Source organism: Neopsephotus bourkii, unplaced genomic scaffold (assembly GCF_033783945.1).
Source record: "Neopsephotus bourkii isolate Nb327-2 ecotype Australia unplaced genomic scaffold, CSIRO-AGI_Nbou_v1 NB_1820, whole genome shotgun sequence".
Taxonomy (NCBI): domain Eukaryota; kingdom Metazoa; phylum Chordata; class Aves; order Psittaciformes; family Psittacidae; genus Neopsephotus; species Neopsephotus bourkii.
In genome coordinates, this window is record NW_026902293.1 from 12,636,550 (window position 1) to 12,654,341 (window position 17,792).

General features: G+C 37.4%; 1 protein-coding gene across 3 annotated transcripts in view; it reads right to left on the minus strand.

Moving 5' to 3' along the window:
* Nucleotides 1–1,095: 1,095 nt before the first annotated feature.
* SNX16 (sorting nexin 16) overlaps nt 1,096–17,792 on the minus strand; it is a 28,876-nt gene continuing 12,179 nt past the window's right edge. For 2 of the 3 annotated variants that reach the window (XM_061343005.1, XM_061343006.1), the window contains 5 exons: nt 15,628–15,776; nt 9,503–9,572; nt 5,039–5,175; nt 3,170–3,286; nt 1,096–2,898 (listed from right to left, as the gene is read on the minus strand). In XM_061343005.1, coding sequence (XP_061198989.1) covers nt 2,790–2,898; nt 3,170–3,286; nt 5,039–5,175; nt 9,503–9,572; nt 15,628–15,776 — 582 coding nt within the window. In that variant the 3' untranslated portion in view covers nt 1,096–2,789. The remainder of the gene's footprint in view (nt 2,899–3,169; nt 3,287–5,038; nt 5,176–9,502; nt 9,573–15,627; nt 15,777–17,792) is intronic. The other variant, XM_061343007.1, reaches the window with a different exon arrangement.

Sequence of the window (17,792 nt, forward strand, 5' to 3'; positions counted from 1 at the left end):
AGTCAATACTAGTCAGCATTTTAATTAATTTAGGGGCATACATATGAAATGCTGAGAAGTGGCGTGGGCAGACTGCAAGTGCTTTGGAGGAGAAAAAAGTCCTGCCAGATTATTAAGATGTATTAAAAAATTTAAACCAGTAAGGTTAAGATTGATACAATGTATTAAAATCTAACACTACAGGGAAAACCAACATTGTAAATCAGTGGCTGCACTATTAAAACAATTACCTTTGGAATGATTTAGCTACAATAGAAAAGAACAAAGTGCAATTCTTGTAATCAGCTCACTCTGCTACAGTTCCAGTGTGAATCCTCCTCTGCTCCTTGTGAGGAGCACAGAACTGCACTGTCACATTCTCATGAATGAAATAATTGAAAGTTGGCTGCTTCTGAACTAAAACTGCAGCAGTGAGTGAAATGAGAAGGAAGTGGTTGGAAAATAGTGCGAGAATGGGAGCAAGTGCACCAGAAAAAAAAACAACCAATATGGGATGAACGCCCCTTAATCAGAGTGCTCAACTTGTGCGTGTCTTTTTTTGGGGTGGGAAAACCATGTTAACCAGTGACATACTCCAAGTGATACCAGATGGCTGGTGAACAAATGCACATTTTTTCAGCTCTGTTTCATTAAAAATCAAGATCCCCCTAAAACATAAATGTCTGTTCACGTTATTAAGTATTCTAGATCAGCAAAACATCTTATAAACCTTAAAGACACAACAAAATTTCCATTCCTTTGTTCTCTCATGAGTGAGGTGTAAGTTATATTACTTTCTTTAGTGACTAGGCTTACAGATTTACCTGAATTACTCTAGAAATGCCTAGCATGTACGACCCAAGCACCTTTTCAATGTTTTAAAAACATTTATGGAATCATAGAATGGTTTGGATTGGAAAGTACCTTAAGATCATCCTGTTCCAACCCAATGCCATGGGCAGGGACAGCTTCCACTAGAGCAGGTTGCCCAAATGCCCGTCCAACCTGGCTTTATGTTCTGCAGTTTCACCTTCCCTCCTAATGCTATTTAAACATATACAGTTCAATCTTCAAGTATGTAAGTGATTTTTGACAAAAAGATTCATGAATTCTCAATAAGGTGTCAAAACTTTATTGAGTTCACTTGACATCTGTGAGGATTCATGCAGAATATTAAAAAAGATCAGTTCCTTTTTAATCTTCAAGTACAGCAAGTTTTCTGGTGTCATTACAGCATTCGCATTCTTTTTCATGCAGACATTTTTGGTACAAACAGAATGTAGACCAAAGAGTAACTGTAGGAAATCACTGAGGTAAAAATGTCTCTAATAGTATTTTAATCCTTTACTAGACAAGGCATTGAACGTTTTTTCCTATAATGGAAAAAAGAAGACAGGTGTTTTATCCATAGCTTTATTTCACCAGGAAGGTTTATACAGTTCTGCATAAAGGTCATTGTATGTGCAGCCTGAAGTACAAAGCTCCCTTTGGAAACTCCAGCACAAAGACACTGCATATTGACAACATTAAACAGCAATGTGGGTGGTATAAGGTGAAAAAAACCAGATTAAAACAAAACAGCATTCTTCCTATTGAAAAAGCAGAATAAAACAAGGCACTTTCAGTAAATAAGTGAAGAACAGAAACAAGCTGTATCAAAGGTTCCACAGAACTGACCCAGAGCACTGTAACAAAATTCTGCAGTAATGAACAAGTAAAATACAAAAAGGCACTACATAATCCTCTCCCTGCAACTCCCCTTTCTCAACCGATTAGCCAACTGAACTTGGCACAATGGAGTTTTAATTATAAAGTGCATCTCCTGTCTTAATACATTTTGAAAAATAGGCTATAGAACACATGTAGGATTATCCCCATGTGTACAATATATTGAAACAAAAATACATTGCAACTAGATTCAATCTAGTTATGAACTGTGCAGGAAAAAAATATGGCTTCTTTACAAGTCTTTCAATAACCTCCATATAATCTGGAATATTTTTAAACAAACATGAATGCATTAACAAGATGGTAAGAGGTAGTGTTCCAAGTAAAAGGCAAACTCACCAGTTTTATTATTACATGGGTATATAGCAAAGGTATCCCAGATTTTCAAAGCAGCATTACCAAACAAAAAGTATTACAGCATGCTCTCTTGGGATGAAAATACACAGTGTTTTGGGGGTCTCGTATTAATTCCTTCAGCAAAAATGACCAGGCTTCTTAAGATGTCCAAGTACAATCCCATTACGTAAGTACTCTTCTCTTGGTACTGTCAGGGTTCCTATTGCATTGGATTAAAATTTCCAGAGAAATATCTTTCAACTTTAGAATTTAAAACCAACATATTCTACACTCTTATTAAACAAAAGATGAGTCTGTTTTTACGTCAACAAACATTAATTTATGGCTATAAGAATACAAAAACACAAATATCGAACAGATGAACACATCAAGTGTGTCACATCGGTGGCAACAGATGACATGCTAGATGGCTGGCAATTCAAGGTGAAGCTTTTGTCACCCTGGTAGGGAAGTCAGCCAAATTGTGTATGTACACTATCTAAACTTCAGCTGATTTTAGCCCTTATTAGACTTTAATATATTAAACATATAAAGGCTAGATAAAAACTGAAATCAAAGCAGCAATCGGTATATTTCTTATGTTAATAATTTTGTAAAATTTATGTAAACATTCAATATGTGCATTCTTGCTCTTTGCTGTAAATTCCTCACAGCTACTCTATACCCTACCCAAAGAGTATGTCCCAAACGTGAAGCTTTCCCAGGTACCAGCAGCTGCTACTGATCTATTCTTCTTCATCAGCAGTATATGCTACTTCAGCAACTTCAATTTCTGGTACAGAATTTTCAGGCAAAGAGCCACTCCAGCATGCATCATGGTTCTCTTTATCTGAGCTGCAACAACAGATCAATAATAAGCTTTGTCAAACGGAAACTAACATGATTCTCCATAGTAATTTTATGCTGTCAATCCACGTAACATTTATAAAGCTTGTTCAACTTATCACTTACTCCAGATCTAAAATTGTCTATCCTGAAGGCCTTTATGCATCAGAGAGATGCATTAAAATGCTGAATACCTCAGCTGTGCATGATTCATGCAAGAGCAAGCATTTAAAAACATACTTTAAGAAAAAAGAAATATAAATAAAATAATAGTATTTACCAGCTCTCCTCACCCAGGGTCCCCTGGTCTGCTTCTACTGCAGAAGACTCCACCTCACCACTGCACTCACTTCCTTCTCCTGACATTTGACGAGTCATTTTTCCTAAAGATAAATCCCTACAACAAATAAGAAGAGAGTACCACCAATCCTTACTGCAAACATTCATCACTGAAAAGCTGTTTGGTTAATTTTAAACTTTGCAGTTTCTGGGAACATACCAATGTCACTCCTACATGTCTCATTTCTTTTATTACTACAGGGTGCAGGGCTTCCACTGGATAGCTATCTAAACAGTTTATTTGCTCCAGTTGCTTATTCCTAAACTAAATTAAATCCTCTGGTGGGAACACAATTTAGCAGCTTTACAAAATTCAAGTCCCACAGGAGTGATTATGACTTTAGATAAGAAATTGCAAGCAGATGAGATGATCTAAACCACACACGTTGCCTAAATGGCAGAAGGATTATAGCCAAAACACAGTCAGAAGGAAGAAAGCCAGTTTGGCAAAAAGATTTCTTAAACAATTTCCTAAGTTTCTCATTGTAACTTTATAGATTCACATACTAAATTTCAGAGTAGTACATTTTCCCATTAATAATCAACGGGAAGTTGTGGATGCTCCATCCCTGGAAGTGTTCAAGTCCAGATTGGATGGGGCTTTGAAGAACCTGGTCTAGTGGAAGACGTTCTTGTCTATGGCAGGGGGCCTGGATCTAGATGAACTGTAAGGTCTCCTCCAATCCAACCCATTCTGTGATTCTATGCTCAAGAAAACTTTTTCTTAACTGCAACACACGTTGGCAGCCTGACTTGCCTCGCTACAAACAGAAATAGGGGTGTGCAAAACTTAAAAAAAAAAAAAAAATATATATATATATAAACATATACATATATAAAATAAATTTGTTTCCAAAGTATTGCTCTTTGTGGACAACATGCATTTATTTAGTGCTGAAAGCTGTCATTCAAACTGGAAAGAAAAGCTTATGAACAATTTTGTTTTGAAAATGACACTACCATATTTCGCCCCCTTTTAAATTTACTCTAACTACTACTGTTTCTATAGTTTCACTTTAATGCATACATTTTAAGTAATACCTCAACAGTATTCTCTAACATGATTACTAGCCTATGTTTGGGCCACATCCAGCATATGTAAAGGACTACAAATCTGATGCCTTGTTTGACTGTCCTCTCCTACCTCATATACATTTTAGATACCTTTCCTTAAGAACATACAGGCAGAAGATCCTTAATTCTTTTGGGCCATCAGATCAAAATTCCACTTCAGTGAGGCCAAAAAGAGATCTTTTTATTTTGTGTGAAATTGCCATCAGACAAACAGAAGTTCTTAAACAAGGATCATGGATTTACCTGTAACTTTTACAACTAAAATTCACAGTTATTTTCCATCAAGACTGCAGACACTACTTGGCTGACTTTCAATAATTTTAAGCGCCTGGGAAGCTTTCAAGGTGTCTGTCTTCAGGGAAATCTTCTCTTGCTACTCATGCCTTCTTATTTTAGTCACACAGAATTTCCTATTGTGGTGCTTTAGCCAAATGCAAGTTATTTCATTTTTATTGACTATTCCACTATTTAAGCCAGCATTAAGTGATAACTTTGTCATCACACAGGGAAGGTAACTACTTTTACAGGGAAAAGAGGGGACAACAGCTTCTCATTTGTACTAAACAACAGCTATTTAGCCAGCATATGAGAAAGAGCCTACTGAAAATAGTGCTTTGTGTGTGGTTATGTAGGGAAAACTGTTTCCGAGAATACAGTTAAAGCTCATGCTTGTGACTATACAGAGAAAATATCTTAATGGAAAGAAACTCCTAAAACCCATGACATTTCTACATACCTAATTCTTCTTTCAACAGCATCTATATGAAGTTGCTTTTCATGTAACAATTTCTTCAGTGACTCAACCTCCCTTTGTTTCTCAAGCAGTTCTTTTTGTAGACGGTAATTTGTTTCCTCCAGAGTTTCACAGAAAGCCTAAAAGACAAATTTAAGAACATCTTCCTTTTAACTTCAGTGGACTGTATTATTTTTCCTTGAGAAATATCAACCTGTAACAGAATTGTACCTGCTTTTCTTTGTATTATTATAAAGAGCTATATAAACTTGAAAAAAAAAGTTCTGTCATCAATAAAACAATGGTGATTTGTTTTGAACAATGAATTTACTATGCTGAACTGCAACACAAATAATTTACATAAGAGAAACTTTAGAAAGAAGCCTCTTGCCATTCACGTGCCTTCCCTAATTCTGAACCTTTGTAATATTCCACCTATATGGAACATCAGCTGAACTCCCTGCTCCCCTTTTCCCCTCATATAAGCTTTGCTTTCACATGACTCAGAAGTCAATTTTAAAGCATTTAATTATTCCAGAGATGCTAGGAGTATTAGGATAAAGTGCATGATCCTCTCAAGATAAAGACAAAGTTTTCCAGCTCTGTACCAAACACCTGTTACTAATATGAAACCATTAGTCAGAAGACCAATACAAAATCATTTTGAAATTAAATGCCAACAACAGTAACGACTCAACCATGACAAGTATGTTGTGTTACCCTGCTAAGCATGACACATCTATGTAGCACACCCTGACAAATTTGACTGGTGAGCAATCCTAGAACTTAATGTGAAGAGCCAACGTGTAATGCAGCATCCCCCGAATGCAGGAAGTGAAAGAAGTTTTGGCACAGAGCCTGCTGATCTATTACTGGAAACAGCCTATCTACCACCAGTAATGGCAATTCTGATTTAATAATTTACACATTCTCACTAAGTAAGACCCATGCAGGAGGCTTTCTTGGCTTAACGTTACATGCAACTAACCACTAATTCACAGAGTCCTCTGAACACAAACATTTTATATGAGCTCAATTAAGAACAATGTTGTTAAGACACCATTTTCCTAAAGTTTTAAAATGAGCTATCAAGAAGTTACTATTCTTTGTTTTAACTGAAGCAGATTTACCAACCTCTTGAAAATGTTAAGTTTTCCTGTAATTACAGAATTCAAAAAAATGCAGGTTTTTTCAGTACAAAAAAATTTTTTTTTTTTTGCACTGAGTTCTAATTTATTTTACTGACTCAGATAGCAAATTTATCTTTGTTGCCAGGCACTGAAGACCAACCATCAGTTAAACCACATCTTTATTCACATCTAGTAGAGCCAAGCACGTGGCATGCAATCTGTCCATCATTTTTAGTGATTGCTTTAGCAATCAGTCTGGTTAAGCAGTCATCCGGTTTCATCCAAGCCAATTAAGCAACTTCTAGTGTATTTTGTAAAACTATTAAAGTTGCTGGTGGCCTAAATGAAAGGTAACCATTATTTCGTTAAAAATACAATTAAATTATATTGCTTCTACTTTTAGATTTTATCCACATGCAAGTTTCCCTATTCACAGAATAACAAAAATAAAAAATAAAAAAAAAATCCACAGATGTTGGAAACTTTCTATACCAGAACTGAACAAAGCCTTTTGTAAAAACTAATCTCTAGCTGCAATCTGCGTATCAGCTGCCCAAGGAAAGGAAGTCACTGTTAAAAACAGAGTAAGAAAACATCAGTATATTCTGAAGGATGCCGTAATAGCAGAAAGGTGAACCAAAGCTGAAGATGAGCTACCAGGAAATTGTCTGTAATCTTGCTCCTTGAAGAGCTGAACACCTGGAGTCTGTACAATTCTAATACCCAGGTGGGACCAATTTTCCCTAAAAGTCCTGAAAGAGTAACAGAACTAGGACAGCTGGAAAAGAGCTTTGTTTCCTTCTTCAGTGGACCATGAAACACAGATGGCTGGCAAAGGACCTGTGGAAACAGTTACCAAAGGTATGATGCCAAAAAAAAATGGATTAATAGAATAGACACAAACTAAAATGAAGATATCCATATTTTGCAATTCTTTTAATGATAACAGTAAGGCAAAACAAGCAATTTTTGCGATACCTTTAAAAATGAACCCCATGAATATGTACGTGAAGAACAGTGCTTGTCCTGTACTTGCACATTGTTCGGGGAAAGAAAAAGGCAAGGGATATGTACACATATTTCTGATATGTAGTAGTTCAGGATCCTTAACAGGCAGGAGTGGGGAAAAACCAGGACAACCATGATTTCAGGTGAGCAGACTTTAATCTCTTCACAAATCTGCCTGGAAGAAACCATGAAAAAATACCTTGGAGAGAACAGCTGTCCAGGAAAGCTAGCTGCTGTTCAAGCATCAAGCTCAATAAAGGTCTAGATCAACAAGCAGGAAGTCAAGCAAAGGCTGCAGGAGGCCTGTAAGAATTAGCAAGGAACTCCTAACTCAACTCAGATGTAAAAAGCCAGTGTACTGGTGGTGGAAGCATGCAGAGGTGACCCAGTAGGAGTACAGGGCTGCTGTCTGATCTTACAGGGATAGGGTTAAGAAAGTGAAGGTCAACCTGGAGCTGAACTTGGCAAGGCACGTGCGAAGAAACAAGAAAGGATTCTACAAGTACATAATTAACAAAAGGAAGACCAGTGAAACCATAGACCTGCTTTGAAACTGAGTGAGTGAACTTGTGACAAATCACACCAAAAAGGTTAAGGTACTCGATGCCATCTTTGCCTGTCTTCATTGTTAAGACTAGCCTTCAGGAATCCCAGACCTCTGCAACCAGAGGGAAAGACAAGGAAGGGGAAGACAAACTTACCCTCAGTGTTGGGGACAAAACAAACTGGACATACTTAAATCCATGGGACCTGACAGGTTGCACCTGCGAGTGTTGAGATGCAGTCAGGGGGGGACCTGACTAAGCTCCATCTTGTTGTCCACCAGGACCTCAGGTCTCAGGATTCAAGTATCATAAACAAAGATAATTAAGGGGCTTAAGCATCTTTCATGTGATAAACAGGAGTGAACTGGAACTCTTCAGTCTGGAGAAGAAAAGGTTCAAGGTGATCTTATCAATGGGAGGGAATGAACAAGAGAGACCCAGACTTCTCAGTGGTGGCTACTGACAGGACAGGAGACAATGGGCACAAATTAAGACCCAGGAAATTCAATCTGAGCACAGAAATCACATTTTTACTGTGGCAGTGATCAAACACTGAAGCTGGCTGCACAGAGAAGTTGTGAATTCTCTGCAGAATATTCAAACCTGACTGGTCATGGTCCTGGGCAAGCTGCAGCAGCTGACCTTACTCAACGAGAAGGGCTGGACTAGAGGATCTGAAGAGGTCTCTTCCAACCTCAACCACTCTGTAATAAAGTGGGCTAGCCCTTGGAGACCAGAATTTTATGACAGCTGTCTCTAGCAACTTCACAGAAATGGTTAACAGCCAAAACTACACCAGCACAGCTACTGAATAGTTTATCTAAATTCCCATGGTGGAAGAATAACCCTGAGATTTCACCACTGCACACATAATCAAAATATCAATGAAAGCATCACTTAAATTTCTCACTTATCTGAACAAATAATTCCTGTAATTTTTATTAATTTTCATCAACTTAAATAGCTATAATGAAAAGTGTTTGTACAGAAATCAAATATGAGCTTGTAACACACAAAAAAAACCAAAACACCAACCCAACAAATCCTTCAATTATACACAGTAATGTAATAAGAGCCAAGGCACTCCCACCTGCATGCAAACCAAACTGGTAAACATAAATTTAGTTGGAGGAGTACCACTTAACATTCATAATTTCTATAGTACTAAAAAGGTATGTGCTATTCAAAAACATTCATATTCTATAAAGCAAGAAAACTAAGACCACTTGTTCTAGACAGACTTGATGCAGCTTTGCATGCCAGTGAAACTTACTTCTCATAAACCAGGCTGCAGCCTACAGTATTATATGTTCAGTGTGCTCATATGCACGTTGAAAGGCTGCTGCTTTACTATACTACTTGACACTACTAAATAGAACACTTTTCTTGTAGTCAGAATTAATCCTTTCATTACATTTCATAGCAAGAAACATTTTACTGCAAGACCTGAAGTCTAAGGTGTAGGCATTGAGACAATGTGTTGAACATAAACATACAAAACCTATCTTTATATTCAGTAGTTGCCTTAAAAACAAGTTTCACCCACTGGTCATAAAAGGCAACAAGGAAGAGATCACACCTTGGGACAGAGATGAAGTACAGCAGTCAAAGATTACAGTGTGCACCAATAATTAGACTGTCAGTTTTACAAATACGTCTATGTGCAAATTTCTGTGATAAAACAGAAGTTAAAGCTTCCACTCCCTACCGCTCAGCAGATTTTACAATATTCTGTCAACAACTGCCTTTTGCATTCTGTTTTTAGCATACTACATATCACTTACCCTGCTCTCTTCTAGACTGTCAAAAGGACCTGGAGGATCATCCAGACAAAGAAATTCTCTCACTGCAAGGCTTCAGCAAACAAAAGAGATTGAATTACTTGAAATATAAAAAAAAGCAACACTTAAATATGATCATATAAGGGCAGTATTTCTTTACACGAAAGAAACACCTCTCCTCAGATTCCTAAGTATTCAAGATAATGTTAACAAACTATTAAATCTTTTATGACTGTGACTTAAGTTACACAGGTACAGTTAAGAATTCATCTAAGTTTGTCAATTTAGAACATGATTTTTCAAATCTTCACAAAATTTGTTGATACATGACAACTGAAAAGCAAATTTATCAATTTGGTACTAAAGACGTTCGAAAAATAAATGTTAGCAGATGGATGAAAAAAGTGTACTGCTAAAATCCACATACAGATGTCTAAAAGAAATATCAGTGGAACTAAGCACTGGTACTAAAACATGCTTATGTGTCTCCATTTTGCTAAGATCATAATCCATTCACTTATACACAATATATAATTTTTATATATACAGTATATTTTAATATATGCATACATAAAAGAATAAGTTATAAAAGAATAAGAAGTGACAAAGTTAATGTGCCATGGATATACATATAGCCATTTGCTCTTGTGAGACCTCACTTGGAGTCCTGTGTGCAGTTCTGGTGTCCTCAACATAAAAAGGACATGGAACTGTTGGAACAAGTCCAGAGGAGGGCCACGAGAATGATCAGGGGACTGGAGCACCTCCCATATGAAGATGAGAAAGTTGGGGCTGTTCAGACTGGAGAAGAGAAGGCTGCGTGGAGACCTCATAGCAGCCTTCCAATATCTGAAGGGGGCCTACAGGGATGCTGAGGAGGGACTCTTCATTAGGGACTGTAGCGACAGGACAAGGGGTAACAGGTTAGAACTTAAACAGGGGAAGTTTAGACTGGATATAAGGAGGAAATTCTTTACTGTAAGGGTGGTGAGGCACTGGAATGTGTTGCCCAGGGAAGCTGTGAATGCTCCATCCCTGGTGGTGTTCAAGGCCAGGTTGGATGAAGCCTTGGGTGACATGGTTTAGTGTGAGGTGTCCCTGCCCATGGCAGGGGGGTTGGAACTAGATGATCTTAAGGTCGTTTCCAACCCTGTGTATTGTATGATTCTATGATCTCTAAACATACTTATCAAATTAATGCATTCAACTTAAAATTGTGTAAAATAGTGTAACAGATGACATTCGCCTCTGTGCAGTTTTACAAAGGCCAGAAGGAAGTATGTGTAATCCTGTGGTTTACTACAAAGTCTATGGAGCATCTTGCTAATTCCGTCTTCCAGGTTTAGACTACTTTTCAGAGAACTCTTCAGCATCTTTGATCATATCTCTTCATCCAGCTTTCTAAGACTTTCCTACTCTGTTGTATTCATTCCTCTATAAATAACCTTCAATCAGAATACTGTGTTCACAATTAAGAAGAAACTTACAATTCTGTGCTTGCACTCACTACTATAAATCTTTACATAATCTCCTAATTGAATGAATATACAGAAATGGAAGACATGAATCCAAACTAATTTCCTGTCTCTTCCACCTATGTCTCGTGGGAAGGTGAGAACAACAGGAAGTAATTTCCTGCCTTCTGCTCATTCTCTACATTTGTGGCAGACACAAAGTACAAGCACAAGAAGGTAAACTTTAACTCTGCTACCGCTCTAATCAAACAGTTTCAAGTTTGGCAAGCAAAATGAGGACAACTCTCTTCAGCAAATCACTAATCATTGATGATACTATCACTTATGTTTAGAAAGGCTATAAAGGATATTTATCTAAATACATTGAACCTTTGTTATTGGATTTTCATGAGCCTGCTTTCACGTGCTTACTGCACGAGAAGACAGAGGTGAGGTTTTGGCCAACGACTAGTGAGAATTCTTGTTTTAATATTCACTTCTACCTCATCAGCCTTAACCCCATCCTGGAAAAAATTCTTCTATAATCATGATGATTCTTGTCCCCACTTAATCTATATGACAAATGTGGAAAAACCTTCCTTTTTTCAAGTCCCCTCTGCTGTTTTATATTAATCAAATCTATGATCTCTGCAAGCCACAGCCTAATCCCGTACTAGAAAAATAGCTTCCCCCATGTACTCAAACAAGCAATAAAAAAATCTGCTACTTAAACCAAGATTATCACTCCAATTAGTATAAAAAAAATGATATAAGGTAACAGGTCATTGGTTAATGATTAGAACATAACCTTAAGCCAAATAAAAATTTATTCAGGCATTCAGTATATTTTCAAAGAGAAGAGCAGGTTGTTTTTTTCCTCTCCAAACAGTTTAACGTGAAGTGACCCTTTTCCAACACGATACTTAAGTCCATTTTTAATGGTCAAATTGTTCTTTTCCTAAAGATGCTGAAGGAACTCACTTAAGCCTAATGCAGAAGAACTCATTATACAGAAACACTTCTGCTTACCATTCTTCTTCAATAACTTTACACCTATTCACCTAGCTCAGTTGAAAAACTCTAAAAATTTCATTTCTATATTTTGCTACAACATTTGCTGTGTTAATGGGTAACATTACAATGACATAACATGCAGTAATGCTTGTGAGAGAAAACCAGAATAACCAGAAAAATAAATGTGCAAAAATATCCAATCTACATGTATCAACTACTTACATCAGGTCAATCCCCCCCTTTTCCCTGCAGTTGCTGGCAGAAAAGTGTCTCTCTAGTTTTCAAAACTTCTTAGAACTGAAAGCTGTAGATTCATTACTTTACATAAAGAGGCCAAGAAACTTAAAGCTACAGGTCACTGAAAACATTGTTTCTTTACCTAAAACATTCACCTCATTGTATGAACATCCATTTGCAGACTATCTTTACTCAGTCTGCTCTGACCCTGCTCTCCCCTCCATATGCTACATCTCTTCCTTTCATTTAACAGGAGAGAGTTCTGCCTCAAAAATATAATAGAAAACTTCTACATCATGTAGCAGAGATGGCTGTACATGGTTTCTTTCTTTGCTTCATCCCATGCAAGCTGACATCCTTAAGAGAGACCAGCATTAAGAAGGGCAGTAAGGGGGAGTACAGCACACAGACAAGACCCAACAGCTGACCAGTTCCTCCCTTTCAAGCTGGTTCTTACAGAGGGTGGAGGCAGAGGAGAGCTGTGTCATCTGTATAAAGCCAGATGACAATTCTGTTTAGCAGGTTAAACTCCCACTTTGTGGGTTATGTGCAATTTTCTCAAATGCATTAAACTCTGTGAGGATTTTAATTTGATCTTTCACTTAATCTTCAATACAAGGCAAAAGAGGAGAACAAATCCATAAGAACACAGACCTGTAATTTTGTGACCTGCCTAGCATCCTGTATTTTATCTTTAAACTACTTTATGAAGCTAGGTTTATTAAAAAATTGGAATACCAAATGAGGTCTCCTATCCCTGAAAGGTAAATTTCCCAATGCCAATATGTCTCAGTGATAACACAATACATAAAGAGAATGAGAGAGACCTTGGTGCAACCTAAGCAGTTTGATTTATTCGGAAAACTACAGAAGTAAATGGTGAGCTTTTAAGGAGGAAGCAGGGTCATATGCTTACCACTACTCATGTAAAGCGCAAAAACTAATTTCCATTAATAGTAACTTTTACTCTTTGATAATTGGTTAAAAAATACCAGATGGCTCAAATCTCCCTAGTCTTAATCACTTCCCAAGGAATTCAAGCCTTCCAGAGATCCAAACAATTGAATAAAAGCTGTACCAACAGGTCAGAATTTTTAATAAACTTCATCTTCATGCTGAGCCTTACACAGCCAAAATCAGAATTTTCCTCAAAAACATGTTTCAATTAACTACCTGTTCATTAACCAAAATACAAACTGATTCTACAAACACTTAAATTCCCTTTTGTATCTGACAAGCAATGTAGACCAAAAGTTTTGTAGAGGCTTTTTGCCTTAAATGACAAACTATTCTGTCCAACACTGACCACTACTGAGATACCAACAAGCTAGCTGAAATGCCAAACTAGCTGCAACAACATGAAGCATAAAGGTTTCAGATCTATTCAAGCCAACTAGAAGTCCACCCTGCTCACTAGTTTGCTTCCAGCAACATAACACAAGAGACATTTAATTCCTTTCTTCTTGGCACACCTATTATTGTGTAATTTAATAATCAGGAAGCTCTTTAAAGTTCTCAGCCACATATTTCATCTGTACAATCACATTTAATAGCCACTGACAGAGAAATTCACAGGTTGATCCTAATTTCTTTTTGGAAACTACTTAAGCTTTCCGTCTCTGACATCTCACAACAAAGCTTCGTAATTCAGTGTGACATATGTAGAGATGACTATGAATCATGCATAATACTGACATTCTTTACTCACCTTCGCTATCCCCTTGATGATATCATATGTCCTGTTTAGCCAGCCCTTTCCGAAGACAACAGACTATAGAAAACAGAACTCTTGTTGCAGGGAAGCTTGTCTGTGGCTTCACCTGTTCCTGCTTGTTTTCTCTGTACTTCTAGCAGACACTCTTTTGAAACAGAATCTTGTGTTTTATCACTGGACTCTATGAAAAGTGCAATTCAGATTCCCACAGCAGTAACATATTTTTTTTTTCCTCCTTTCAAGTTCCTTTTCAACAATTTTTATGCAACTTTTTGATTACTACTGAACACTGAACTGATTCAGAAAACTGTAATACCACCAATAATCTTCCAGGTTGTAAGAGACAACCGAGTTTATGATTCTTTATGTACGTACGTGCTGTCATTTTGCACTTCATGACATGAAAACTAACATTAGTCACCCAGTGGCTCAGGATCCTTCTCCAACACTTTATAATCACATTAATCATTCCTTTGTCCAGATAACTTACAGATATTGTGAACATCAGTGTCTGTAGCTGTAATCCAGCATTCATATGCAATACGGAAATTTCCATAATCCTTCTCCCTTGCCTTTCAACCATTTTATACAAGCTCCCTCATAACTACTTGTTACATTTCCCTCTGCAAAAGACATTATTGCTTTTCCCAGTGTTATTTTTATTTACCTGCTTACCACTTTGGGTTTATTACAAGCAGTACCAAACGTCAGACTTACTTACTAATCTCTAGTTTCCAGACTCAACAGTCAGGAACTTTATAAAAAGGTGCCAAATGTAGTAATACACATTCTACTAAAAAGTAAAGTAGATGCAAGCTTTATATGGTCTCACTCCACAGCTCAGCAATTTTACATTTTAGTTCCTTTAAAATTCTTGAGGGAATGGTGTTTGCGCTAATTTCTTACTCTTTGTTTGTAATGAAACTTCAGAAGAAAGCAGCTAATCAGACTCATTCCTCAAAGAATCTCTGATACAGTAACCTCAATTTTTTTATTTGTCATGCTGGAACAGGTTTTTAGAATCAACTGCTTTGCCTCTAGCAACCTGCTTACTAAAATTCTCTTTTGGTCTATATTAAAATTATTTTACATTTAATTTGCCAGAATTCCAGCTTTGGAAGAAAAAACGATATTGTCCAAAGAGACTTCTGTACTTTGTTGCTTAAACATATTATGTTTCTTAGACTCTTAAAGCCTTTTCTGATTTGTGGATTACATTTACTTACGTAAAGCAATCTGTAAAGGTATTTCTATTATTTATATTTGCATGATGCCATGTAAATTAAAAACCTTTAGTTTAATATGCATTTTAAGAACCAATTACATAATAGTGTAGGTACTTTCCATTATGAAAGCCTAACATTTTATCTTCATATAAATTAACAATATGTCAATTCTACATTTAGTACAGAGAACTTCCATGTTCCATGTTGTAGAAGTAAACATAGAATTAGTCCAATATTTTAAATATTATAGCTTTTAGCTAGTTGTTAACCATGTGCAATTTCTGTTTTTTTGCTTAGGTTAAGATGGGATTAATTTAATAGAACACTAAATAATTCACATAATGACCAAATGCACAACATGAATATTAATGAAATTCCTCACTATGTTGCTCAAAGATACACTGCTAGAGTCTAGGAGCTTACATCACAAGTTTGGACAGAAAAACCCCCCAACAAATCCACAAGCAAAGTTGAATCACATACCAGTTAGCAATATCTTTGTGAGCTACTAGGTTCTGAAGGAATGCTTGTAGTCCCAACTGTCGATCTTCCAAGAAGTCAGGATTATAATTATCCTTGAACCAGCGCTTTGGTGGAAGGGCCAACCGAAAGCCCGGAAACATATCTTTTAGCTGAAATAGAAATCATATCCAAAGAAAACCAAGAAAGGAAGTCTTGATGAAATACTGAGTTTGACACAGCACTGACTTTACTCATCACAGGATTTGTCTGTCTTCTGTTAAGCTCAAGCACAAGGTAAATCTCAACCATAAATACAACACAAATTATATCATAAATTATGGATACAGTTCTGCTACTTGCTATATTGCCTTGCACACCTCTCAAATCCATCACATAAAAATAGCAATGAAAAACTTTCCTTTGTTACTTACCATCTCTTGAGTCTGCTATCTAATGCCTCTGAGTCAGTAAGTGTAAGAAAACTGTATGTAAGTAAAAAGTCTCAGATGAGTAAGCATTTCAGTAGGGTTACAGGGACAGTAGGCACTAAATAAATAAAAGCCCATTACAGACCTACAACTCATCTTTTTTGGGAAGCTAGCAGATTAAATTACAACACTTGCATGAGGTACTTCTAGTAAAGAGTAGCTCCTTGAGCACCCAGAAGATTAAAATTTTAACGTGCACTGAAGTATTGTATACAGCCCATGATAACTACTAGTTTCTAATTTACAGAATGGTTTGACAAAATGCTGCTCTTTATTTCTGCATTTAATTATTTCTGTTTTCCTCTTACAAATTCATCCTGATAGTAGACTCTTCCTGATATTTTTAAGTTTAGCTTTGCTCATCCACAGTTCCACTATCTCTTACTAAGTTACCATTAGTACCCCACATATGTAAGCATTCTATATGCTCCACGCACCCTCTTAAATTAATGAAATACTGAATAGAACTGAACTCAGAAAACAAAATGAATTCCTGTGTTAGCTGAAGAGAGGACCACAGCTAACCATTGCTGGGTAAGGTTTTCAACCATAGGTTTCTGTGTAATGGTAAATTCACTTGTCTGGTTATGTAGATCATGTAATTTACTTCTCAGGAAAGAGTATGCCTACCCACAGATTACTCCTTTTGTGGATGAAGAGAGTATGAGAAAGCTAGCGATGAGGAATGGGTTAAAGACCAGTTGAGCAATCTGGATATCCATAAATCCATGGGTCCAGATGGGATGCACCCGCGGGTGCTGAGGGAACTGGCTGAGGTCATTGCTGACCGCTCTCCATCATCTTTACCAAGTCTTGGGAAACGGGAGAGGTGTCTGAGGACTGGAGGAAAGCAAATGTCACTCCTGTCTTTAAAAAGGGCAAGAAGGAGGACCCGGTAACTATAGACCGTTAGCCTCACCTCCATTCCTGGGAAAGTGATGGAACACCTTTCCTTGGTGCCATCTTAAGGCATATCAAGGATAAGAGGGTTATGAGGGGCAGTCAACATGGCTTCACCAAGGGGAAGTCGTGCTTGACCAATCTCGTAGCCTTTTATGAGGAAATAACACGGTGGATGGATGATGGAGAGCGGTGGATGTGGTCTACCTGACTTCAGCAAAGCTTTGACACGTCTCCCACAGCATCCTTGCGGCTAAATTGAGAAGTGGTTGGTGATGGGTAGTGAGGTGGACTGTGAACTGGCTGAAGGAGAGAAGCCAGAGAGTTGTAGTCTATGGGGATCTAGTTGGAGGCCTGTATCTAGTGGAGTGCCTCAAGGGTCGTACTGGACCATATTATTTAATATATTCATCAACGATTTAGATGAGGGAATTGAGTGTACTATCAGCAAGTTTGCTGATGACACTAAGCTGGGAGGGTGCCGACACCCGAAGGCTGTGCGCCATCCAGAGACCACACACAACAAAAAAACAAAAACCCAACCACACCCCCAAACAAACACCCTGGTGTGAGCAGACTAATTTTCAACAGCACAGTCCTGGGGCATTCTTTCTTGAACATTTCTCAGACATAGCAGGAAAAACTGTGGGTCAGACAAGTTAAGCTGGCTCTGATTGCTCACTTGGATCCATCTTCTCTAGATGCCCTTCCCCTACATCACCACATGACAGATTATACATGTCATATGAGGCTCAGCCTCAGCTAGAAATGGTTAACTTCTTGGTTCTCAAGACTGGC